The sequence below is a fragment of the Erythrolamprus reginae genome, chromosome 1 (genome assembly GCF_031021105.1).
Source record: "Erythrolamprus reginae isolate rEryReg1 chromosome 1, rEryReg1.hap1, whole genome shotgun sequence".
Taxonomy (NCBI): Eukaryota; Metazoa; Chordata; class Lepidosauria; order Squamata; family Dipsadidae; genus Erythrolamprus; species Erythrolamprus reginae.
In genome coordinates this window covers 70,422,501-70,450,015 of record NC_091950.1, presented here as the reverse complement: position 1 = coordinate 70,450,015, position 27,515 = coordinate 70,422,501, and the positions used below count along the sequence as shown (strand labels likewise).

Sequence of the window (27,515 nt, the reverse complement as noted above, 5' to 3'; positions counted from 1 at the left end):
TTACAGTGTTGGTAAATTAAATTTAAAATGGGTGCTTTCTTTTAAAAAAATGCAAAAACAAAATCAAAACAACAAAAGTCTGAAAGGCCTGGGTAAAGATATTTTGGTGATGCTTAGAGGCAAGATTTTTTACATAATCCATTTAACTTTCTGCACTGTTTTTTTTTTTGAGTTTCTTTATTGAAGAAAGAACACCACCACCATATATATGTGTCTACATGTACATATCATAAAAGAAAAAGTTGAGCACGGGGAATATAAAAACATACAAATATATAGTTTTTGCATTAAACCTCTATCATAATAGGTAATTAATGTCTTAATTGAATGAAAAGAGGAGAACAGTACAACACATTAATAAAATGAAAAGAAAAAAGACTTTGATTTGCAAAAGGAGTTCACATGACTCCCACTACCAGCAAATCTACTACTCAGATCATTTAAAAAAGAAAAATCAGCATCATAATCAGGTTAGCTAAATCAAAACTCTCTAGGTCAGCGTTCTCCAACTTTGGCAACTTTAAGCCTGGGGAATTCTGGATCACTCCTGCTCTAGGTTTTCTCTCCTGCGGCTGCCATTAGTGCTTGTGCACTCCAAAGATGTAGTCCCACTCACTCCACCAATCTCTAGCCCCAGATGCATAAATTGCCAATGGCGGGCAAAGGCCTTTTCGCTCCTCCCATTCCTTGTTTGATTAGATTAGAGTTGGAAGGGACCTTGTAGATCATCTAGTTCAACCCTGCCCTGCCCCTCAAGCAGGAGTCCCTACTCCATTTCAGACAGATGGCAGTTCAGTCTCCTCTTGAAGGTCTCAAGAGTTAGAGCTGTCACAACCTCCATAGGAAAGTTGTTCCATTGGTTGATCGCTCTCACTGTCAGAAAGTTCCACCTTATTTTCAGGTTGTATCTCTCCTTGGTCAGCTTTACATCCGTTATTCCTCATCCGCCACACGAATCCCAGCACCTGGTCAGGTCCCACAGAGTTGGCCTCCTCAGGGTCCCATCAACCAGTCAATGTCATTTGGCGGGGCCTAGGGGAAGAGCCTTCTCTGTGGGGGGCCCGGCCCTCTGGAATCAGCTCCCCCCGGAGATTCGCACTGCCCCCACCCTCCTTACCTTCCGTAAAAGTTTAAAGACCTATTTATGCCACCATTAGATCCTAATCCCCTGACCAACTAGTGTCTTAGTATGTGTCTTAGTATGTTCTGTGGAGTGAATGGTGATGAATGGTTTTTAAATTATATTGGAATTTTTAAAGTCTTATTAGTCACATTCATTGGATTTTTTGATGTATTTACTATGTACTTTTGATATGTTGTGAGCCACCCCGAGTCCTTGGAGAGGGGCAGCCTATAAATCCAATAAATAAATAAATAAATAAATGAACGAACGAACGAACAAACAAACAAACAAACAAACAAACAAACAAACAAACAAACAATCTGGCTTTCCGGTGCTTTGGAAAACAGCTTGACCCCCCTCCTCTCTGTGGTAGCCCCTCAAGTATTGGAACACTGCTATCATGCCTCGCCTGGTCCGTCTCTTCACCAGACTGACCATGCCCAGTTTCTGCAACTGCTCTTCGCATGTTATAGTCTCCAGTCCCCTAATCCAGTGTTTTTCAACCAGTGTGCCGCGGCACACTAGTGTGCCGCGAGACATGGTCAGGTGTGCCGCGAAGCTCAGAGAGAGAAAGAAAGGAAGAGAGAAAGAAAGAGAAAGAAAGAAAGCGAGAGAGAGAGAGAGAGCAAGAGAGAAAGAGAACAAGAGAGAGAAAAAAAGCAAGAGAGAGAAAAAGAACAAGAAAAAGAAAGCAAGAGAGAAAGAAAGAGATAGAGCAAGAGAGAGAAAGAAAGAAAGAAAGAGAGAAAGAGAGGGAGGGAAGGAAAGAGAGAGAAAGACATAGAGGGAGGGAGGGAGAAAGAGCAAAAAAGAGAGGAAGGAAGAGAAAGAAAGGAATGGAGAGAGAGAGAAAGAAAGATGAAGGGAGAGAGAAATAGAGCGAAAGGGAGAGAGAGAGAGAATTTTTTTGTCCAAACTTTTTTTAGCCCCCCCCCCCCCGGCTCAATGTGCCCCAGGGTTTCGTAAATGTAAAAAATGTGCCGTGGCTCAAGAAAGGTTGAAAATCACTGCCCTAATCATCCTGGTTGCTCTCTTCTGCACTTTCTCTAGAGTTTCAATGTCCTTTTTTGTAGTGTTTATTTTATTTATTTATTTTGTCCAATACACAATAATATACAATGAAGCTTATAGACATATAGTAGAGAAGATATAGGAGATATAGGAGAGACTATAGGACAGGGGACGGAAGGCACTCTAGTGCGCTTATGTACGCCCGGATGCCAGGGTGTTCCCCTCCCCCCCCCAGTTTTGTAGTTGTGAGTGGGGGACTGGGATGGGATGTTTATCTCATCATACTGGCTTTCGAAAAGACCTGGCTTTGCCAGGGGACCGTGAATCTCAACATCTGACACACCCAAATTGTGTATGACTGGTATGTATGTTGTTATTGATTGGATTTAGCCGTTCCGAGTCCTCGGAGAGGGATGGCATACAAATATAAATATAAATAATAATAATGATGATGATGATGATGATTTTCATATGGTTTTTTTTAGCTGGGTTATAGTTAGGTTTTTTATAACAATTGTTATATTTGATTTCTTTTATTATTGTATTGTATTGATTTTTATTGTTGTAAGCCTCCCTGAGTCTTACTGGATTGGGCGGCACAGAAGTCAAATACATTAAATTAAATTAAATACCCCAAATTAAGAGTTAAAGAAGGCTGCAAGTTGGGCTGTACTGGTAGGAAGGGAAATCGCTCCCATGCAGTTTCTTGCAGCTGTTGAAGAAGCTTTTGCTTTCTTCCGAGAGGAGCCCATCCAAAGAGCCTCAGATTTTTCCCAGCGGTCTCCCCTCCAGCTTTTAACCCAAAGCAACTTTGTTTATTAAGCTTCGGAGATGGGCAAGGTCATCTAGGCGCTGCCACCGACGGATAACATCCCACTTTCTTTCTTTCTTGCTTGCTTTTTTTTTTTTTTACAGCCTGCCAATCCCTCTCCTCCCCCGGTCCCCCGTGGCTGAGGCCGTTGCTAAGAGACCGCGCGCGTCCCTCCTCCCCTGCGGAAGGCGCCGCGGTTGGCTGCGCGAAGTGCGTAGAGCTGCGCGAGCCCCGTAGCAACCGCTTCGGCTGCGACTCCGTCGCGCGGTGGGTGTGCGGCCGCCTCTGCCGGGCAGGTGAGCGCCTTTGCCTGAAGAGAGTAAGCAGTTTGTGTGCGTGTGCGTGTGTGTCTGTCTGTCTGTCTTTGTGTGTGTGTTTTTATGTCTGTCTCTTACCTTCCCCTCGTTTGTGTGCGTGCGTGCGTGCGTGTGTGTGGTCGCATCCCTACCACCGCTTCACCCCATCCCGAGTCCCCCTGTTCTCTCCATTAAAAAAAAATATTAATGGATATTTTTCTTCTTGAAAAAGCCAAATACGCGGGGGGGGGGGAATAAATTATAATGTAATTATAATATAATGTTTAATAACCATTGAACACTTAGTTCAGTTCCCAGTTAATTGGGCAGCAGACTTTTAAAAAGTAGAAAAAATGTTTTTTTTAAAAAATATAAGCTCCTATGAGAGAAGAGTTCCTCTCGCTCTCCAGGGGAACAAAATACATTCTTTAGGGAGGGAGGGATATTGTGTTTATTTGTAATGTTGCTATGTACTGTTGTTCAAATTGAAAAGCAGATAACTGCTAAAGCTGCAGAGCTAGAGGAGGATGTTTTTTTCCACTTTTAATATTACATTTGTTCCACTGTAACATTGTTTTTATTATTGTTGTGAGCCGCCCCGAGTCTTCGGAGAGGGGTGGCATACAAATCTAATAAATTAATATTATTATTATGATACTTAGGATGAGAGCTGCTGAGCTGCGTGGACCATCCTGCTGAGCAGAGAAGTATGGGATTGAACTGCAGATCTGCTTTCACTAACTAACCTAGTGACATCTATTTGGTCAAATGAGGTTGGTAGCAAATGTTCTCTGAATGGAAAAGAGGGAGGGGCTGCAAATAATCACATAGACAGGTAGTCCTCGACTTACAACAGTTTGTGGTCGTTTAAAGTGAAAATGGCCCTGAAAAACGTGTCTTGTGGTCATGTTTTCACAATTACAACCATTGTAGCATCCCCAGTTATTAAGTTAACAACTGTGTCACTTAGCAACAGAAAATGTGGGCTCAGCTGTGGTCATAAGTAGAGGACTACCTGTATATAGAATTGGATTAAGTATGTTGTACACCTGTTAGCCAATTATATAGTTTACTTGACATATGTATGCCAGATATAACATTTGGGAAGGAGAATTTGAAGGACATAATATCAAATGTCACTCCTATGATCATTATATTCCTGATTAATAGGTCTGCATCTTAGTATGGTATCCAAGATGTCTAAAGTCATTTGTAGCTAATAAATTCACACAAATATCTTAATTTACTAAGTTAAAGTAGAATCTTTCCATGTTGTTTAGATATTCCTGTTCAATTTTCTATTAGCAACGTGTTATGTTTATTTCCACAGGCTTTAAGAATGGCTAGAAAACACGAACATTTTGGATTAAGCTATTTGGAAGAATTGAATATAGTTAAAGAGCGTGAAAATATAAGCAAAGAAACTAGGCAGGATTTTTTGAAATTTAAACAAGAATATGTTTCTTCCCATGGAAATGTAAACAAAGCATTTCAAGAAGATACACCATCAGGTCAGTCACTTCAGATACAGTCAATAACTAGAAGTCCCGTTCTAGGTTCTGAAATCAAACAACTTTCTTCTGAGTGGGATACTTCTGCAATCCAGAAAAAAATAAGGACTGCTTCTGATGAAGAAGAAACAATCAAGATTGAAGATACTGCAAGTCAGCCAAGGAAATCTTCTAAGAAACAGAACCATACAGATGGTAAAAAAAGGGCCTTTCATTCTGGACATAAAAGTGAGAGCCCAGATGAAGGAGAAAAAATGCCAGTATTAATAGCCTCTTTCGTAGGAACTACCAAGCAGATAACCATATTGAAAAAACCAGAGCCACTGAAAGCAAAATCTGCAAAGGGACCTTATGCAAAATTACGGTTTAAAGATCAGTCAAAAGATAGCATTATTTCTATTAAACCATTTGAACAAAAAATATCATCGCAGCATATAATTCTTCCTTCAGTAGGGATTAGCTCTGCAGACTTTGATGATTCCTGTTCTGTATTTTCCAATGTAAGTGAAAAAGTTATAAACTTTCCTAAAGAAGCCTCAGAATTATATGCGCCCAGTTGCTTAGAAAGATCTTTCACTACAAAACGCAGTGTTTCATCTAGTATTAAATTTGCTCCAGCATATCTGGAAGAAAGCATATCTGAAAGTAAAGAAGGTTTTTCCAAATCACGTTTGAAATATTCATACAGCAAGTCATTCATAGCTCATTCCCTTTCGAAGATGCCTTCTGGAATTGTTTCAAGATCTATTGATGAAATAATTGAATCTTTAAAATCTACTGTTCCCACTGCCTCAGACTTAAAGATCAAAGAACTCTTGGAGAGTATTCTTGGCCAGGATTATCTCTCATTAGTTCAGGTAAGTAAACTAGAATGAGTTAAAGAAGTCTGGATTAGTAAGATTCTCTTTTACTAAAATTGCCTTTCAAAATGCTGCTTGTTGTCCTAAAGGTGCTTTTTTCCAAAAGGCAACTGGATTTCCTTAATTTTTTTCTTTAAAAATGTTTTCACAGAAAAAAAAAACACCAAGAAAAAAGTGCCTTTAAAGAAAAGCACTTTTGAGACTTCAAAAATAATGTATTATAATATTTTGAAAAATATAATATATTTAATAATATTTGCTATTACTTACTTTCTGATAGTACTTGGTTAAAAGTAACATTGATCACATTTAAATGGATTCTCTTTTGTAAGGATTCTTAAAGTGATACAGTGGTACCTCTACTTAGGAACTTAATTCGTTCCGTGACCGGTTTGTAAGTAGAAAAGTTCATAAGTAGAAGCAATTTTTCCCATAGGAATCAATGTAAAAGCAAATAATGCGTGCAAACCCATTAGGAAAATCAAAACTTTAAGGCTTTTTAAAAAAGCGGCAGGCTAATGGAGTGGAGGCGGACAGTGAGGAGAAATGAGGAATGGAGGTCCTAATGAAGGGTAATGCCACCCCAAATCACCTCCAAAATCACTCCTCCAGATGCTTCCTATGCCGACCCAAATCGCCTCCAAAATCCCCCCAAAAGCTTCCTACGTCACCCCAAATCGCTCCCAAAAATCACCCCCTCCAGATGCTTTCTATGCCACCCCAAATTGCCTCCCCAAATCACCTCCAAAATCACCCCTCCAAAAGCTTTCTATGTCGCCCCAAATTGCTCCCCAAATCACCCCTCCAAAAGCTTCCTATGCCACCCTAAATCGCCTCCAAAATCACTCCTCCAAAAGCTTCCTATGCCAACCCAAATCGCCTCCAAAATCACCCCTCTAAAAGCTTCCTACGCCGCCCCAAATCGCTTCCAAAGTCTTCCAAAATCACCTCTCCTTTCAAAATGCCTCGATTCTCCTTGCTGTCTTTCTTCACTCCGTTAGCCTTCCTTAGGACCTCGATTTGGGGTGGCATAGTAAGAGTTTGCCTTGTTTCTCCTTGCTGCCTTTCTTCAATACGTTTGCCTTCCTTAGTACCTTGATTTGGGGCGGTGTAGGAAGCATCTGGAGGGGTGATTTTGGAGGTGATTTGGATGGCATAGGAAGCGCCTGGAAGGGTGATTTTGGGAGCGATTTGGGGCATCGTAGGAAGCTTTTGGAAGAGTGATTTTGGAGGTGATTTGGGACGGCATAGGAAGCGTCTGGAGGGGTGATTCTGGCAGCAAGATAGGGCGAAGGAAGAGGTAGTCTAGGGGGGATTTTGGCAGCAGGATGGGGCGGCTGCGGGGAGTGGAGGAAGTGGAGGGCTAGAGGGGAAAGTGGCAGGGATATAGGGCGGCTGTGGAGAGCTCCTCCGACGTGCACCGTTTTGGCCACTGCTTGCAGCAGCAGCAGCCGAGAAAGAAGCAAGGGTTCGTAAGTAGAAAATGGTTCATGAGTAGTGGCAAAAAAAATTATGAACACACGGGGTTCGTATCTCGAAAGGTTTGTAGGTAGAGGCATTCGTAAGTAGAGGTACCACTGTATATGTATGTACAGTATATGTATAGTGATCTATGTATGCAAAGTATTATTTTTTCAAAGTCTTGATATACTAAAAGAAATATGAACAAAAGATAATGAATACTAAGTTAAAACCAGATCAAATTATAGTTCTGTGTGATGTTTGAACAAAACCCATGGAAATAAGTAACTTCGTTGTATTGCTCTATGATCAATCAAATCAGAAGTTTTAATAATTATTATTTTTTGGTTGCATCTTATCATCTAACAAATATATTATGGTTTAAGCTTTGAGGTGTGTTTTATTTTCTTTAGATTCATGGAGATCTTTGATGACTTATTTATTAGGTGTCTATTCCCACTTAGCTATATAGGAGAATTGTAGATGAATGAACAGCAGAAAGTAAAGATGGTGATGATTTATTGACAATAACCAATCCATTTTTAATTGAGGCGTTCTTGCATTGTTGAACTGATTATTACATAGTACTGTATATAAAAACTAGCCAACCCATGGCCCTTTAGGTTATAATTTTAGAGTTATTTCCTTATCTAAAAAGAGAAACAGAATGCATATGGATGGGCAAAAAATCAGTGGGTATGGGAGCTACTTCAATTTTTCTGTCAGCTTCTGTATTGAATTTCCTTGTAGCAATGAGCATCATAAATCCTCCCTCCCACTCTCCTTCCCACCCTTCTTTCTTGTTCCTTCTTCCCTTCCCTTCTTTTGTTTCCCTCCTTCCCCCCTCTGTCCTTTCCTTCTAGGCAGATAGGTGAGTGAATCCTCCCTCTCTGTTTCCCTTTTCCTCCTTCTCCCATCCCTGCCTCTTTTTATCTTTCCTTCATTTCCTCTTTCTCCTTTCCTCCTTTCCTCCCTCCCTTTTCTCCATCCCTTCTTTCCTTCCCTAATCTTTCCTTCCTTTCTCCTTCCCAGAGGTTTTTTTTTTTAAAAAATACTGTATTATGGTTTAGGGCATAGTCAATCCTACTGTATATTTGGACTTTACAGATTTTTGTTTTTTTTTCTTTAAGATCATTAGCTATAAAGAAAATTATCTGAGTTATTTATTTATTTATTTAGTATTTCTTACATATACATCAGCAATTAAGGAAATCCTTCAGTTTAATGAAGTTTATACTTAATATTATAAATAATATTTCATAATATTTATATTAGCAACTGCCTCAAGTGAAGTTTAACTATATTATATGAATTTGTGCTTTCTGATATTTGTATTATTTTCTTTTAAAATAAAGCAGCCAACTACCTCAAAAGAATTGCAGCCAAGCGAACAAGAATTACCAGCTATACGAATGGCACCAGTGGAAAGTGACATTATAAAATTGGTAAGGATCAACATGATATTGTATAAAGATCACAAGTTTGACAGTGACATAAAGACTACCCTAATAAAACCTACATTAATATATTTATCATTTTCTATCAGACTAGAACTTAGATTTTTATGAATTGTTCATTCATTTGAACATGGAATGTTCAGAGGAATTCCTTCTCCCCAATTTGCAATTCAGTGACTTCTCTGGAAATTTTAGAGATTTCTGAAGTATAAGTGCCATAATAAAGAGCTTCAATGCTATAGAGATTCCTGACCAGGGTTAATACTTCTAAGTGCATGTAACTATAATTAAATTTTACCGTATGTTACATTTATTATGTGTACATCCCAAAGGACTTGAGATATAAGAGGGGGAATCTTCTGTGGAGGATGCCACAATGGCTGGATTGATATGGCTTGGTGAGGAAGGCAGAAGGTGGGAAGGTTAGGAGTGAGAGTTGCCTATGAGTAGGAAGCAGATCATGGGACATTCCAGTATCTCAAAATTTGCAAGGGGCCTGTCACCAAGTTATTCAAGACCTTTTATTGTGCAGTCTCTAATTAGATGTGCTTTGAGATGGACATCCTGTGATGCTAGTGTTTTAGCTAGTGGACTGAATTTTTATATTTGGACTTGGGCAGCTATAAGTAAGAGAATGGGATTTAATATACTATTACTAAAGGTACAGATTCACAGTTATGGCTTCTGATAGGGAGGTAGGTGGGCCAAGGGCCCTTTGCTCAACTTCAGATGTATCATTTAGCTTCAGTGACTTGTGCCTTTGTTACAACCCATTTAGACTACAGCAATGCATGCCATATTTTAAATTTAAATGGTTCAAAATGTTTGGCAGTGGCCAGTGGGAATGTACATCATCTGTGCTATAGGCCCATCATTGGCTTCCTATAAACTTTCAAGGAGATTTAAAATGCTGGCATTAATCTACAGAAACTTTAATAGTTTGGCATCAAGTTCTTTTCAGGATTGCACTTGCCCAGTAGAATCCATTTGATCTTGCTAGGAAAAACTGCTAATCATTTTCCTTACTTGTAAGAGGCTCAGAGGTGCTATTTTTCTGTAGCAGTGCCAGTTCACTGGAATGGACTCAGATGCCTTCTGAAAGCAACTGAAAATAGAGTTATTTTGTATTTTTTATTATTTTAATCCTTCTGTAAATGTTGTAGAGGTTTTTATGTTCCTGAAAACTGCCGAGAGCCCTACAGCATTATGGCAGGGTGTACATGTAATAAATGATACATATATCCCTTTTATAGGATTAAAACATATTATTGAAATGTAAGATATTTATACTAGTACAGTACTAACTTATTTTTATTTTTTTAATTTGAAGAAGCCATCTCACATTAGAAAGGATCGATTTGTATCTCCATCTGCATACCAAGGTATACAGCTGATACCAGAAGGTTCAGAGCAAGTAGGTATATTTGAGCTCCTTTCTTAACTTCTAATTCTGTACTCTATTCTGAAGATAGGTCATTCAGTCTCCAAAGGCATAAACAGTGTCCACTGATGTTTTCCATAGTATCCTACCTGGCTGGCATATTTTAATGCAAAAATTATATATGAATAGGGAATTGGTCCATTTTCTTGATCTGAGTTGCTGAATCACTTAGATTACTTTTATTTTTCAGTAAAATAGGTAGACTAAACACATTTAAGGGCAGCCCACATTACACTGCTGTTATTCAGTGGACTGTTTGCTAGCACAGCCATGGAAGATTTCTGGGATTATAAAAGGGATGCTGGGAAGCTATTCATGAATTATAAAGCACCTATGTTTTATTATGACTAATTGGAATGAGTTTCCCAAACAGCAACTGCTTCTTTGGGGAGAGGATGTTTCCATTTTCAGTATTCCTAGAATAGAAGGGTGAATGAATGTCATGGGTGGGGGGTAGGTGCTCTTGGATTTCTGCCAGAGGCTCCCTGTTGTTTCCCTAGCCCTGCTTTTGCCAAATGCTGTGATAGTCAGATGTTGAAGCTTGTTCCTAGTAGCTAAGATATCTTGACTGACCAAACTACTGACACAGGAATGCTCTTTCTCAGTCCACATATTAGAAGAAATGACACCCATTAACATAGTATTTGGAAGTTACCTCATTCCTGGGCAAGTCTCAAATATCCCTGGTTACTGTCTGGCTGATATACAGTGATCCCTCGATTTTCTCGATCTCAATCTTCGCGAAACGCTATATTGCGATTTTTCCACCCGATGACGTCACTCCTTTCCTTTCTCATCTTTCTTTCTATCTCTCTTTCTCTATCTTGCTTCTTCCTCTCTCACACTCTCTTTCTCCCTCTCTCATGTCTTTCTTTCCTTCTCTCTCTTTCTCTATCTCTCCCCCTTTTGCTCTCGAGCGGCAAGCGAGCAGCCGGGCGGGCGGGTGAACGGGCAAGCGGCAAGCGAGCGGCTGGGTGGGTGGGTGACGGGCAAGCGGCAAGCGAGCAGCCAGGCGGGCGGGGTGAACGGGCAAGCAGCAAGTGGCAAGCGAGCAGCCGTGCGGGCGGGGTGAACGGGCAAGCGGCAAGCGAGCGGCCGGGCGGGCGGGTGACGGGCAAGCGGCAAGCGATCTTGGGGTTTGCCCTTTGCCTGGGCGGCGGGAAGACCCAGGGAAGGTTCCTTCGGCCGCCCAGCAGCTGATCTGCTCCGCAGCGCGGCAGCAGCAAGGAGCCGAAGATGGGGTTTCCCCTTTGCTTGGGCTCCTCGCTGCTGCCGCACTGCGGAGCAGATCAGCTGCTGGGCGGCCGAAGGAACCTTCCCTGGGTGCCGCCCGCCGCCCACGCAAACTCCACCATCTGCGCATGTGCGGCCATGAAAAAAAGGGCACGCATGCACAGATGGTGTTTTTACTTCCGCAACCCTACATCGCGAAAAATCGATTATCGCGAGGGGTCTTGGAACGGAACCCTCGCGATACTCGAGGGATCACTGTAATGCTGATTTGAGCATAGAAATATGAATTTGGCTAACTCTTAACAATTGTTGATGTGTGCACGTGTGTAAGTATGTGTATGTGAGAGAAACAGCTTCTACAAGGTTAACAGTCTATAGGGGTGATTGAAACAACAATGTTTTTTTTAAAGTCTTTTTAAAAGTTCCTTTCATGTTCTTTAGACGTAGGCAACAAGTAGCCACCCACAATCTGAAAGCCTACTGCCAAATGGAAAAGAGTTTATGGTTCTGTTTATCTTTTGTTTTTAACATTATATAATCACCATATAGTAATCACAGCTGAATTTGGAAATTTCTGGCGACCTTTCGACGAGGTCCCACCCAACTGTGTTTGCCTTAGAACAAGAACAGAAACACCAGCCTGAAGATGACGAGTGGGACCTCGTCGAAACGTCGCCAGAAATTTCCAAATCCTACATGGGAAGAAACCCGAATACACCAAGACCATCATACCTGTACCCGTGAAAATCTATGAAAACAAAAAGGAGCTGTGACGTTCCTTCAATATACCGGGGTGATCCGACATAAAAAACATATATACCCCTCCCTGGTACAGAGCTGGAGAGGGATCAGGTCTGGTGGCTCAACTGTTAATTCTCTGCCTTACAAGGCAGAGGCTGCCAGATCAAATCCCAGTAAAGGAAGGGTGTGGCTAGCTGATGAGGCCAGAACAAGGCCGAAATGCTCGTCTCCCTTAATTTTAAAATTTCAGCTAAAAACATTTGAGATACACACACACACACACACTCTGAGTCTTCGGAGAGCAGTGGCGTATAAATCCAATGAATAAATTAATAAATAATTAATATATGTATATATGTATGTTTATATGTATATATATATATATGTATAAATCTACAAAAACAGAAATGTATATGTATATACACACACACATACATTGTGTGTTTGTAAATATATGTAAATATACATATACTTATATGTTGTGAGCCACCCCGAGTCCTCGGAGAGGGGCGGCATAAAAGTCCAATAAATAAATAAATAATAAATAAATATACATTTACAGTGCCCTAATGTTTCTCTTTTACTACTATCATGTATATAAATATTATTATATCTCTGTATACCACCAATACGTACTTGACAAAACAAACAAACAAATAAATAAAATTGTCAAGCCTTATATGTTTCTTGGCATCCTTGATATGCATCAGGGACAGGAAATAAATGTTATTGTTTACAATTTATCCATAATTCATTGGTACTTTTTTCTTTAGGATTCTATGCTTCAGTTAATCAAGAATATGTAGAGTCAATTTCAATTTATTGGATATTGGATTGTATTATGATGGTTTAGTTCATGTAAAAAGGTAGTTTTGTCCTGTATTATGTTTTTCAGGAGCTACCTGAACGCTCCCAGTCAAGGTTCGTTTCTTACAGTCCACAGTTGCAACCCTCTGAAGTGAGAGAATATATTGCTGGAATTGAGGTTAATTCATTCTATTCTCATTTTGCTATTGCTGATTTTTTCTTTCAAGCTGCTTTGTACCATAAGTGTTTTCCCTTCATGTGATTTCAGGTCCGTGCCCCCCCCCCCCCCCCACACACAGACAGGAAGTTCATACTAACCTAAAATTGAAGGAGGGGGGAAAAGTTACGGCAACCAGGACTATGGTATCTTTGGTAGAGAATGAGGAAATATGGGACTTCCCACCAGCACTTCAAATGATTGTAAATAATGAGAGGGGATAGGTCTTCAAATAGTGTCTGCGTTGATTGGGCAAACTAAAGACATTACTTATTGGAGACATCAGACATTTTATGGAAAAAATGTTTCTAGCTGTGTGTAGAAGGCTTTTTTCTTTTATACTGAATAATAGTGACTGGGTGTTTCCCATAAAAGATGAATGAAAAACATGAATAAGTCACTTTGGCAGCCCCAGGTTTCTGTCCTTGTATTTTTAGAAATTGTCCATTGTTTCATCTCTCGAATCAATACATGTGGCACAGTTGTGGAATACTGGGGCAAAGTAGATATGCAAATATTGCATGCATTTTTAATGAATATGAATTCCACAACATTAGCGCTTTTAAGATTTGGTCCCTATGGACGATCCAGTGTAAATCAGGACTCCCATTTAGTACTGTTGTAAGGAAAGTATATGCCATTGCTTACATGCTAGCAGTGTTCTCAAATAAATTGATTTTAGTTTTTCCCAAACCTCACATACTGTAATATTTTCTCCCACTATGTAATTCTCCATACATATTTTCCTTAACTGACCCAAACTGTGATTAAAAAACAAACTGGAAATTCTTCTTCAAGTTGGACTTAACTCCTGGCAATTTCCTGGACATGCAAATATACTTTTCTGGACAACAATATGGGAGTTGTTTGTCCCTGTTTTCTTCCTCAATATTTTTCTTGATTTCTCTGTCTAGCCCAGTGTTTCCCAACCTTTTTTGAGCCGCGGCACATTATTAATATTTTCAAAATTCTGGGGAACACTGAAGGGGGGGCGGGGGGCGGGGCTAAAGAAAAGTTTGGACAAAAAAAAATCTCTTCCTCCATTTCACTCTATTTCTCCCTCCCTCTTTCTCTCTCTTCCTTCCCTTCTTTCTCTCTCTCCATCCCTCTTTCTTTCTTCCTCTTTTTTGCTCTTTCTCTCTCCCTCCTTCTCTCCCTCCATGTCTTTCCCTCTCCCTCCTTCCCCCCTCTCTTTCTCTCTCTTGCTTTCTTTCCCTCTCTTTCTCTTGCTTTCTTTCTCTCTCATTCTCTCTCCCCTCCTTTTTCTCTCTCTCTCTTTCTCTCTCGTTCACCATGCCGGCAACAGAGAGAAAAAGAAAGAGAGAGAGAGAGCTGGAGAGAGAATGGAGGGCGCCGTTGTCTTCGCCTCCGCCCGCCGGCTCTGCAGCTAAGAGGCAACAGCAGCCATCAGCCTCCTCGCCCTCTCAGACGTTCCCAGCGCCCGGCCACGCGCCGCCTCCCGTTAGCCCGGCTGACCTTTCCCTGCTGCCGTTTTCTCTTCATGGCGCAAAGCCACACAGTCCCGGACTCCCGGATCGCTCGCTTTTCCGGCCAGCAAGCGCGGCACGGCGCTTTCCTGGGCAGATGGCTTTGCTGACCGGAGAAGCGAGCGATCCGGGAGTCCGGGACTGTGTGGCTTTGCGCCATGAAGAGAAAACGGCAGCAGGGAAAGGTCGGCTGGGCTAACGGGAGGCGGCGCGTGGCCGGGCGCTGGGGACGTCTGGGAGGGCGAGGGGAGCCGGCGGGCGGAGGTGAAGACAACGGCACCTTCCATTCTCTCTCCGGCAGTGAAGGAGAGGGGGCGGATCACGCCCCAAGACAGGAGGCGGCGGAGGAGGAGGAGGAGAGTGGGCGGATCGGGCGGGCAATGGGGCAGGGCAGAGAAGCCAGGGGCGCGTTTGGCCAGAGGCACCGTGGGGAGGCAGGGGTGGCCGCGGCTCCCTTTACTCCTACTGCCGGACCTCCCCGCCCCTGCCTCCTTTTTCCCGCCTTCCTTCTTTGGGGCCCAGCCGGAAACAGCTGCATCGGGCAGTGGCCGGGGGACAGCTGTGAGTGTCGGAGGCACTGGCGGTCCGGCACTGGCAGTGCCCCGCCCACCTGGAGCTTCCTGCGGCACACCTGACCGTGTCTCGCGGCACACTACTGTGCCGCGGCACACCGGTTGGGAAACGCTGGTCTAGCCTACAGAGTAGGATTTTCTGCTTGTTTCCTACCCCGACCAAGTCTAGCCTACTTAGCTTTCCAAAATTAGCCAAGCTGCCTAGGTGTTGCAGGATCAGCATTATATTATTTGGTTGAAGCACAATTATTTCTATGAAAAAATTCTCTTGGAATGTTCTTTAAACTTTTCTTTTGTTAACAACTCATAGTTTCACAAATTAAAAATTGTATTTTTAAAAAATGGGAAGGGCAACAATATATTGAGGAGAGTAAAGCCTGATAAGGAACTCTAGCATTATTTTGACTGAGTTACAAAAGATTCCTAATAGAAGAGACAACTTCAAAATTATAAATACCTAGAAGATAATGGCAGGATATTGAACAAGATCTACAGGTATTTAAGGTTAAATACCTATGTAGGTATTTAAGCAGGAAATATTGTGCAAATTTCAAAAGGGGATCAAAAATTGTTTTTAGAAAATGACTGCAAAGCATAGTACCAGGTCTATGTTTTCTCAATGCAGGTTACAAGAATATCATAATTTAACTTTTGAAAAGAATGTGTCTGAAAGGTATCCAGTGGTTCTCAACCTTTCTAATGCTGTGACCCCTTAATACAGTTCCTCATGTTGTGATGACTCCCAACCATAAATCTAGCGCCAATTCTCCCAACATAGCTTTAAGCTGATTGGTAGGAAAGTCAGAGGGATACCCCCACTGTAAATACCTGATTGGTCAGCTTGTAAAAATATGTTCCAAGGCACCAGAATAGAAGTTTTGATTCCTAATACGATGGGAAATTTGTCTTTTCCCATGGTCTTAGGCAACTCCTGTGAAACGATTGTTTGACCCCCAAAAGGGTCCCAACCTCCAGGTTGAGGACCACTGGTATAAGCTGTTCCAATTTTAAGGTATATCTTTATTGTTCTTATTAAGTGACTTCATTGTAGAGTTACATTTGATTATTAAAAAAATAAGGACAATTTAAAACGGTTTGTAAATTTCAGTGGAATAAATCTAATATCTTGATTAACATTCTCCCTTAGGTTCCAGATATTAAAGACGAATCAGGGCATACCATTAAAACAGTTTCATCAGAGCAACAAAGCACACATGAAAGTGAAGAAGATTTACTTTCAGAGGCTGAAGTAACATTAGCAATTGCTGAAAAGTCTGAAAGTTCAGTGCATGTCTCTGCTGAAGAAAAATTAGAAGTAAGAACAATCATTTTTCTTTCCTGTTGGATAAATGAAGGCTCTGCTTGGTCCATGCATTAGAACTAAAGCCACAGTATGACATTGGGGACCAAGAATGATTCAGGGAGTCTGAGTAAGCATCCAGCTATGTCCCTCAGTAAAGGGAAAAATAGTCTATTCATGGGGAATTCTGATGCATAGCAAACATTGTGAGTGCTTACTAGTAGTATGTGAAATATTTTTGTCTTCTCATTACTTTGCCTTTCAAGAAGGCAAGAGAACTTGACTCAGATCCTGGAATATAATCACCAAAGGGGTTTAAGGATTTCCCAGGAATACTATGAAGCAAAATAGTGGGCATAACAGATATACAAATGGCAAGGCATTAGGGGGGAGAGGAGAAAGGTGTTACCTTCAGAGGAAGGAGGTTGAGAGGGAGTTCAGGAGTTTTAAAGATAAAAAGACAATAATTAAGGCACCCATGGTGCCTCTTAAACCTCTCGCTTCTGTGCAAATGGACAGACTGACAGACTACAAAAAAGATGCTAGCAAACTAAAAGAAGTTTAGGGAGGCTCTGGAACTATTTTAAGTTTTAATTTCAGTTTCTTATCTCTTATCCCATTATTTAGGAGCTTGGTAAATATATATATATGTACTGTCAAAATCAGACATGAAATTGATTTTGACAGTACCAAATTAATTTCCAAAACAGAACAATATAGCAAAAGAATAATCATGGAAGCCATCGAGATAGAAAAACATCCCCAAAATATGAACAAGTGGGATGATAGCTCCCGCTTACCAGACATCTGGAAACCAGCCCTCAAACGTATCCCAGCCATAGAAACCAGACTCAGAACACACATTGCAAAACAATCAAGGAGTCTGCAAGCTCCAACTACTCAGGATATCACGCTTAATCTACAACCATTAACTAATCAGCATACCTCAGCTACATCAACGACCCCAGATGTTACCCCACTGACTCACCAGGAAGTTTCTACACAGCAGGCAATTGCTGAGCCATCAAACCACACCCAGCCGCCAGTATTTATAGAAGGAAGGCAGCTCAGGTCTCGCAGTGTTCGCTCTAGAACAAGGACACCAGCCTGAAGATGACGAGTGGGACCTCGTTGAAACGTCGCCAGAAATTTCCAAATCCTACACGGGAAGAAACCCGAATATACCAAGACCGTCATACCTGTACCCGTGAAAATGTACGAAAACACACACACACACACACACACACACATATATGGCTTTTAAAAGTTGGTAACGTTTTCAGAATTCAAGATATTTCTTCCTATTGAACATTATGAGTTAAGAAGGTGATATGCTTGTAAAAAGGCAAAAGCAATTTTAAGCCATGTCAACAGAAGCAACTATTTTATACTGCCTGATAGATTCAGTCTCAAGTACTGTGTGTATTTTTGGGGTTTTCACTTAGAAGGAGTCAAAGAAAGTCAGATTTAGAGTTTCTGAGGCTGACCAAGAGAATAGAAATGACGTTTTGAAGAAGGATTAAAGGAATTAAACACGTCTAACCTTGAGAAGAAAGGTCTGAGGGGCATATAATAGTCTTTTTAATAGCTGAAAGGGTGACATACAGATGATTGCGATAGAGAAGATGAAATGAAATCATGGATTTATAGTATTGGTTGCCCAACTCTACAACAACTCTGAGCACATACAACAATAACAATAATCATACAATTATTAAATTCCAGAAGAAAGCAATCAGTAAAGATAATGAGATATCAAGACCTACCACTTATTCAGTTCACAGACTACGAAAAGCCATGCTTTCAAAGCTCTTGTATAGAGCAGAGATCAGACAGGGGGATGGTGTTCCAGGTGATAGAGAATAGCAGTAGCAATAGCACTTATATACTGCTTTATAGTGTTTTAAGCAGTTGTACAGAGTCAGCATATTTATTTATTTTATTTATAGTTAAGAGTTGAAAGGGACCATGCAGGTCATCAAGTCCAACCCCCTGCCTGAGCAGGAAATCCTACAGCACTCCAGGCAAATGGCAGTCCAATCTCCTCTTGAAAGTGTCCAGAGTTGGGGAGTTCACAACCTCCGCAGGCAGGTTGATTGCTCTGACCGTCAGGAAGTTCTTCCTTATTTCCAGGTTGAATCTCTCCTTGGTCAGCTTCCAGCCGTTGTTCCTCATCTGGCCATCTGGTACCCTGGAGAATAGAATGACCCCCTCCTCTCTGTGGCAACCCCTTAAGTACCTGTAGACTGCTATCATGTCCCCTCTGGCCCTCCTTTTCTCTAGGCTATCCATGCCCAGTTGCCGCAATCTCTCTTTGCAAGTCTTGGTTTCAAGTCCTCTAATCATTTTGATTGCTCTTTTCTGCTCTTTTTCCAACAATTTGGGTCCTCACTTTACTTGCCTCGGAAGGATGGAAGGCGGAGTTAACCTTGACCCTGGTGAGATTTGAACTGCATTGCTGGCAGTCAGCAGACGTAGCCTGCAGTACTGCACTCTAATCATGGCACCACTGTGGCTCATGTCCCGTCAGGTGACACTGGGGCCTGAATGAGATATGGAGCATGCCCTGATTGAATAGGCCGGTGATGGCGAACCTTTTTTTCCTCAGGTGCCAAAAGAGCGTGTGCACGTGCTATCGTGCATGCACGAGTGCCCACACCCATAATTCAATGTCTGGAGGCCCTTTGGAGGCTGGAAGAGGCCTGTTTCCCAACTTCTGGTGGGCCCCGTAGGCTCATGTTTTGCTTTCCCCAGGGTCCAAAGGCTTCCCTAAAGCCAGTGGAGGGTAAAAACATCCTCCCCCATCCCCCCGGAGGCTTACTGGTAGCCAAAAGCGCCTTTCTAGAGCCTCTGCGTGAGCCAAAAATCAGCTGGCCTGTACATACATGCACGATGGACCTGAACTAGGGCAACGGCTCACGTGCCAGCAGAACCTGTGGCACCTGTGCTATATCTTCACCATCACTGGTATAGGCCAATCAAGACATGGAAAACCCGCTGTCTTTTTAGATAATTTTTCCTTAATATTAAGAACACTTCAATGGTAGAACCGCTTGTCTACCAAATATCTTCACTAAATATCTTCAAGCAGACAACAGATGCTCTCATGTGGTTCCTTTTCATAAAGCAAGATGTTGGAATCAGTAGCTTCAATGTATGTTACAAGTTTCCAGTTCTCTGCTTTATGTTCAATTATTATAATTGCATAATTAAATGATAGAATTGTTACATAACAATTATTATTATGTTTATTCCTAGTGAATATTTCATTTTCCAAGATGAAATATAAAATCTTAGTTTGTATGCCTATGGTTAAATTAAAGCCTGCTTCAATTTCGAAATCCATTTTTGTGTATATATAAACCAGTTTTTACTATTTTTAATCTACAAAAAGACAGACCCAACAACCCCAGATGAAAATTTTCAGAATTTATTTTAATCAAGATTTTAATCATATTCTTAAACAACTTGATTTCATTATTGTTTTCTGATAGGATTTTGCATCTTTACGTAAGGATTTGAAAATACAAGGAAAAGCATTTCCAAAGGCTAGGCCAGTTGAAACTCAGAAAAAAGTAGATGACCTTCAGTATCAACAACCAGTGTCTCTCCTTTCTACATGGACTACGAAGATCAAGTGAGCTTAAGATTTCTTTATGTAATGTTACTAATTAAAACTGTATGGTTTTATATTTACATTAGCTTCAGGCTGATAAAAATGATGTTTTAAAAGAACAAAAAATGGGGAGAGGCAGATATGGCAGGAGCCATGGAGCTAGCCGTTCCAGGGGAAGGAGGGATCGCTGTTCAATAGCGATCCCTTCTTTCGGCTCCGTGAGCTTAACCCAGAGTACTGGTGACGAGTGTAATTCCTTGCCCTGGGCTCAGGCTGCTGCTACTCAATGCCAGGTCGGTGGTAAATAAAGCTCTCCTCATCCGGGAATTGATCTTGGATGAAGAGGCCGACCTGGCATGTGTGACTGAAACCTGGCTGGGCCCAGAGGGAGGAGTTCCTCTCTTTGAAATTTGCCCAGCCGGGTTTCAGGTATGGCATCAGCCTCGACCCCAGGGAAGGGGGGGAGGAATGGTTATAATAGCCAGGGAGAGCCTTTGCCTGCGTAGACTCATTGCTCCAGAGATTGCAGGTTGTGAGTCCCTCCTGGTGAAGTTAGACTTAGGGGTTCAGGTGGGCTTGTTACTCACGTACCTGTCTCCCAGCTGCGTGTCAACAGCCCTGCCTGTGCTGCTTGAGGAGGTGACAAAGATGATTAGGGGACTGAAGGCTAAAACATATGAAGAATTGTTGCAGGAACTGGGCATGGCTAGTTTAATGAAAAGAAGGACCACGGGAGACATGATAGCACTGTTCCAATATCTCAGAGGTTGCCACAAAGAAGAAGGAATCAACCTATTATCCAAAGCACCTCAGGGTAGAACAAGAAGCAATGGGTGGAAACTAAACAAGGAGAGAAATAACTTAGAACTAAGGAGAAATTTCCTGACAGTAAGAACAGTTGATCAGTGGAACAGCTTGCCTCCAGAAGTTGTGAAAAGAAAGGATTTTTATAGCAGGACTGAAGTTCGAAAATGGGCATGACTTTCAGTTAAATAACGGAGGAGGGACTCAGAGAAAAAGAATGCCAAAGTTTATGAAATAGACAAATGGCATTTAGATTATCTTGTGCATGCAATTCTTATCTGCATTGCTTTAAATGCATTTAGTTGGCAAGATTATATAATAAAACAAATAATGACAGCAGACAATGAGTATTTTACTTTAATAAAAGGTCACTGCCAAATTATCAGCAGTGCAGAAAAAGCATGGATTTGTGGAAAAAAGACCTATTGAGTGAAGTTAATGTAGACCACACACATAGTATTGTTTTTCTTGTCTCTTCTTTCAAAGGATGATAAATAGACTGCTTAACGAGAGTATGTGTTGTAAAAACACACACCTTTGCCTATAAATGTACTTTAAATATTTTTGTTTTTACTATGTATTTCTATTTTGTTTGCTCAATTAATCTGCTTTTGGAGATCATGTTGGACACTGAAACTAGTTAGATAAAAGTAAAAATACTAACAAAATGTGCTGGACATTAATTTTATTCCATTCACTTGTACAAATATTTTGTAAAAGTACAGAGTAGTTCTCAGGTTAAGACAAAACAAAGACTAGAATCTAGAAAAAAATGGAATGTGAAAGTAAAGCTGTTTTTATTGTGATTCATACACTTTGTTTCATAGTTAATCAAGCAATCTTTATCTTTTTTCACTACCCACATTCATTACTGGTTCATTGTGATATGTCAGGAGGTTTTCAGTCTTGTCATAACAAACCCAAATGTGATTATCCCTATAGAATAAGAAAGCTAGTCATCTTTGTTCCTAAAACATGCCGGATTCTGTTTTACTTTGTCATGGCAAAGACTTATATAGAGCTGCAAATATGTATAGAGTGGCCGGAAGGGAGGGAGAGAGAGAGAGGGAGAGAGAGAGAGAGAGAGAGAGAGAGAGAGAGAGAGAGAGAGAGAGAGAGAGAGAGAGAGAGAGAGAGAGAGACTTTTGTTGTTGCTTTTAGTTGCAAAATTGTGTCCGACCCATCGTGACACCATGGACAGCATTCCTCCAGGCCTTTCTGTCGGAGTCCATTTAAGCTCATGCCAACAGCTTCAGTGACTTTATCCAGCCAGCTCATTCTCTGCCATCCCGTTCTTCTTTTTCTCTCAATTGTTCCCCACGTTAGGCTCTTCTCCAGTGAGTCCTTCTCATTTGGTGGCCCAAGTATTTGTGTTTCATCTTCAATATCTGGCCTTCTCAAGAGCAATCAGGGTTGATTTCTCAGTCATACATAACAACTGGGAAAACCGTAGCCTTGACCATACTTGACTTTTGTCATCAGGGTGATGTCTCTGTTTTTCAGTATGCTGACTAACTTTGTCATGGCTTTCCGTCCCAGGAGCAACTGTCTTTTAATTTCTTAGCTGTAGTCCCTTTCTGCAGTGATCTTGGAGCCCAGGAAAATAAAATCTGCCACTACCTCTATTTCTTTCCCATCTTATTTGCCATGAATTGAGAGAGTCAGGTACCAGGACCTTCATTTTATTAATGTTGAGTTTCAAGCCAGCTTTTACACTATCTTCCTTCACCCACATCAAAAGGCTCTTTAGTTCCTCCTCACTTTCTGCCATTAGAGTCGTCTGCATATTTGAGGTTGTTCATATTTTTTCCAGCAATCTTAATTTGGACATTATCACTTAGGAGTGTACAGTTGTACCTCTACCTACAAACGCCTCTATGGACGAACTTTTCTAGATAAGAACCGGGTGTTCAAGATTTTTTGCCTCTTCTCAAGAACCATTTTCCACTTACAAACCCGAGCCTCCGAAACTGTAACCGGAAAAGGCAGGGAGAAGCCTCTGTGGGGCCTCTCTAGGAATCTCCTGGGAGGAAACGGCGTCTACCCTTCCTAATGTTTCCCCAATCACATGCATTATTTGCTTTTACATTGATTCTTATGGGAAAAATTGCTTCTTCTTACAAACTTTTCTACTTAAGAACCTGGTCACGGAACGAATTAAGTTCGTAAGTAGAGGCACCACTGTACTCACTTTTGTTGCCAGCAGTTTAGACATTAATGACTGTGTGTTGCGTTATTTTGAGCACATTTGCATTGTTTATACAAGCTATATATTCACAACTTTTTATTGTAGCCAAGTGTAATTTCTTCAGTGTTGTCACATAAAAATATATATTTAAATATTTACAAAATGTGAGGGGGTGTACTCACTTCTGTGACATATGTAGAAAGGAGTATAGGCTAACGTTTGGCTTTAAGTTTGTGCTTTCCCAAGAATCTTTTCGTCTCACTTGTTCAGTTCCATTTTTTCCAGTCCAAAATGTCTACTCTCTTTATTACACGGTCACTGTCCAAACCCTGTTCTCTCCTTTTCTCTGCTCAAACCTTGTGATTTTAAAGTTCTTTCAAAGTTCTTTCCTGCTCAAACTCCTCATTCAAAGTTTTTCAACACAGACTTTGTTGTCAGTATCATTTCATCACAAGCAATTTAAAGTATGGAGTCCCCCCCCCCATTCTTTTCTTCCCCTTTCACTTAACTGTCAAATCTTCTCCCTCTCTTTCTGCTCCTACTGCACAGTTGCTGCTTAATTCACTTGAAGGCTCACTTCACAGCTCTTTAAAGCAGTGGTCCCCAAACTACGGCCCGGGGGCCGGATGCGGCCCGCTGAGGTCTTTTAACCAGCCCGCGATCAATATAATAAGAGGGAGAAATAGAGAGGGAGAGAGAAATGAAGAGGAGAGATAAAGCGAGAGAGAGAAAGGGAAAAATAGAGAGAGGGGGAGAGAGAGAAAGTGTGAGAGATACAAAGAGGGAGAGTTAGAAAGAGAGGGAGTGAGAGAGAGAGAAGAGAGAAAGAAAGAAAGAGAAAGAGGGAGAGAGAGAGGGAGAGCGAAAGGAAGAGGGAGAAATGGAAAGAGAGAGAGAGAGAGAACGAGGGAGAGGAAAATGAAACAAATGAAAGAAAAGGAAGAGGGAAGAGAGAAGTGGAGAGGAAGGAGGGAGGGAAGGAAGGAGAAATGGAGTTTGTTGATTTAAGTTTAAATTTACTTGTTAATAAAGAAGTATAAATTACTTTATTACTTAATTATTAATTACTTAATTACTTCTTTATTTTAAATATTGTATTTGTTCCCATTTTGTTTTTTACTTTAAATAAGGTATGTGCAGTGTGCATAGGGATTTGTTCATAGGTTTTTTTAATAGTCCGGCCCTCCAACAGTGTGAGGGACAGTGAACTGGCCCCCTGTGTAAAAAGTTTGGGGACCCCTGCTTTAAAGGATCCACCTTCTTTCCAGAGTCAATCGGAGTCTCTTATCATCCAATTTAAAACTCTGAAACATTTTACTGTTCCACTCTCTTTGCTTCCATTCCGTCTCTACGAGAGAGTCATGCCTCCAAACCAGACCATATGGTCAGTCTCTTCCCTGCCAGATTTGTGGGTCTTCTCCTTCAGTGACAGGACCATCGCCCCATGCCTCGCCACCTCTGAAGTCTCCCCTTTCAGTAAAGAGAAACGAGTACTGTTCTTCCATGCCACCTCATCACGACGTCACCCAGGAAGTCACTCGTGGTTGCTCTCTTATGTATACTTAACTTGAGTGAGTGAGAGACTTTTAAAAAATATATTTAAGATGTTTACTTGTTGAAGAGTTGCTTTATAGTCATAATATACTTGCATAAGCTGTTGATATGATCTTTATTTTTTCTCCCCAGAGATGTGGATTACCCACTTATTCATCTTCTGTGTACCACCTCTCCTGGATTTGTGTTGCCCACTAATCTACAGCTAGTTTCTAGAGTCCATCATACCATAGACAGAAATGGTCATGATATTCCATTACCACCTATGAATTCTGACTGCTACAATTCTGAAGATCTATTCCCAGTATCTACTGTAGTTGACAAACAAATTTTCGGAAGAAGGTAAGCATTCAGTACATTATGATATGCTTATATTTATCAGAATAATACAGTTTTATAGCGTGATTTCCCCTCCCACCACCCACCACCCACTCCCATATCTTGTATGCTGATAGTTCTGGTGGCAGGCCAAAGTCTCTAACTCCAAATGATGGCTTTGGCCTGACAGGGATTTATTTCTCAGATGTTATTTGGGGTGCTGACATCTGGTTTCATTCACCCTGATAAAAGGTGAATGAATGAAATCAGAATTGACCAAACTATCCTTAATTTCAACAATTACATAATGAAATATGCAATTTGTATAGTATCTCTTATTTTAATATTTAATCTTATTTAATATGACTCCTGTGAAGTAATATGTGAAAATGTCTATCTGCCCATTCATCCATCCAAATTGGGTTTGGACAGATAGACCTCCAAGTGCCCTCAATGACTCTAAAAAGGATGTAAATGACCAACTGTCTACAAGGAGTACAGTATAGATTCTTTCATTTCCCACCACCCTGTCAGAGCTGAAGAAGCTTCTTGGATGAGAAGTGACATGTCTCCGCTTCCCATCCAAGAAGTGGAAGAAAAACAAGAAAATCTACTTGCCTCTTAAAAAAGCATCTTTGGGGAAAACTGTGACCTGGATGACTGAGAATCTCCATAGACATTTATACTAATGGCAGTATTGAGGGCTTTTATCCTCAAAGAATCTTATTAATGTGCCATAGGAGACCTATTTCATAAAATGCACTTAATTATCTGAAAATACTTTTATCCAGCTGGGAAACCTGTGCTAAATAATCTCTTGAGGATGCAACAGAATTGTTTCCTTTCCAGTTTCACCACTTGAAGTGCCCTTGGAAATTATGGAGAATAATCATTGCATTTCGTCACACCATCATTTAGTTAGGATTGTTACAGGATTGCTAGTCCAGACTTTTGGAAAAGATGTTTTGAGGATTTCAGTTTCTGATGAAACTCCACTCCTTTCCCCAATTTATCTGTTTACAGTATCTAGCCTCTTTCTTCTTCTCTCTCCTTTCCCAATCTCCCTCTTCCCTTGCCCTCTCTCTATGGCTTAAAATGCAATTCCCAATGTTTAAAAGTCATGGCTTTTGGGGTGTGCCATCACTGCTCCTTTAATGTGCAGTTTACATCCTGCTGCCTATTGATGCAAATTGCCAGCAAATTGCAGCAGCTGGCTTTCACGAGTGCTACTTTATTCCCAAGCATAAAGGGTACCAATGCAAAAAACCTTTCTGAATGGTAACAAGGATGGTTTCTCATGGGCAAGCCTACCTGGCATCTAAATTAGTATATGTTCAGTGTGAAGTCAACATTTTTGTTAATTTTCCAGGAATTTTGCATTATTTTAAATCAAGGTGAACTCATGGGTATCCACAAGAGATGGTAAAATAATATTGCCACTACCTGGATCAACTGGAATCCCAAATTTACAACCTTTATTGAAAACAGTTTCTTAAGAGTTTCTAAAATATGGGAAAAATACATTACCATATTTTTCATGTATAAGACGCTCCGATGTATAAGACGCACCTAGATTTTAGAGGAGGAAAACAAGGAAAAAAGCATTCTGAACCAAATGGTGTAGTATTATATTGTTTAATAAAATACCAGTGTAGCAGAATACTTTTTAAAACCATGTACACTTTTTACAAACTTCAAACTTGACAGCTTCAAGACTTGTGGACTTCAATTCCCAGAATTCCTCCACCAGTCATGCTAGCTGAGAAATGGGAGTTGAAGTCCACAACCCTTAAACTTGCCAGGTTTGAAGATCCTTGCACTCCTAACCTCTAACTTGGGGGTCTTCCAGCTTTCAGCTTTAAGACTTGTGGACTCTCAGAATTCCTCCATCAGTCATGCAAGACTCGGCTCTCCTCCTGGTTGTCTCCCCCTCCCTCCCTACCCACCCCAGGGTTCAGATTCACACCCCCTTCTGCTCTAGTTGGTCTTAGAGCTGGCATTGCTCTGCAATTGCATGACAGCTCCAGGCTCTGAAGACATAGCAGCCACCAGTGGGCAGCCAAGCCCTGCTGAGGAAAATCTGATGAAGATTATGCACCTGGGATCAGCTGTAGTGTGAGTTCAGCTGGGGGCAGATAGCTTTCTACCAAGTTCTTTTCTTTTAAAGAGAGAGAGAGAGAGAGAAAAGTGGGTGGGCGAATAACAAGCTTCTCTAGAGAAAGAAATGTGTATCTCCCATCAATTGCAGTGTAATTCTGTCTTTCTTTCTGCCTTTCTGTCTTTACAGTGCAATTGATGGGAGATACACATTTCTTTCTCTAGAGAAGCTTATTATTCACCCACCCCCTTTTCTCTCTCTCTCTTTAAAAGAAAAGAACCAGGTGGAAAGCTAGCCATCCCCATCTGAACTCACACCCCAGCCGATACCTTCCACAGAGCTTCCTTACATTTCAAGTAGAGCAATGGAAAAAACCCTGCACAGATTTAGGGCTTGGAAAACATTCTTCTTTGCAGAGAGTAACAGTGAAAGAGTTGAAAGAAACTTACTCAGAGAAAGTTAGAGCAAGTAATGAAACAAACCCTGCAAAGATTTAGGGCTTGAAAACATTCTTCACAGGGAGTAACAATGAAAGAGCTTGGGTACATTAATAGCACCTGGTTAGGGCTGGAAACAAATATCTGGAGCAAGTAAATGAAAACCCCCCTA

General features: G+C 41.0%; 1 protein-coding gene across 7 annotated transcripts in view; it reads left to right on the top strand.

Moving 5' to 3' along the window:
* TTC6 (tetratricopeptide repeat domain 6) overlaps nucleotides 1–27,515 on the top strand; it is a 121,690-nt gene that overhangs the window by 12,372 nt on the left and 81,803 nt on the right. For 2 of the 7 annotated variants that reach the window (XM_070755270.1, XM_070755261.1), the window contains exons 2-9: nucleotides 3,904–4,014; nucleotides 4,572–5,609; nucleotides 8,429–8,518; nucleotides 9,861–9,944; nucleotides 12,841–12,930; nucleotides 16,176–16,343; nucleotides 19,823–19,965; nucleotides 24,623–24,832. In XM_070755270.1, the coding sequence (XP_070611371.1) occupies nucleotides 4,581–5,609; nucleotides 8,429–8,518; nucleotides 9,861–9,944; nucleotides 12,841–12,930; nucleotides 16,176–16,343; nucleotides 19,823–19,965; nucleotides 24,623–24,832 (1,814 nt within the window). In that variant the 5' untranslated portion in view covers nucleotides 3,904–4,014; nucleotides 4,572–4,580. Of the gene's footprint in view, nucleotides 1–3,094; nucleotides 3,242–3,903; nucleotides 4,015–4,571; nucleotides 5,610–8,428; nucleotides 8,519–9,860; nucleotides 9,945–12,840; nucleotides 12,931–16,175; nucleotides 16,344–19,822; nucleotides 19,966–24,622; nucleotides 24,833–27,515 lie in introns of those variants that run through there. The other 5 variants (XR_011559447.1, XR_011559446.1, XM_070755281.1 and 2 more) reach the window with 5 other exon arrangements.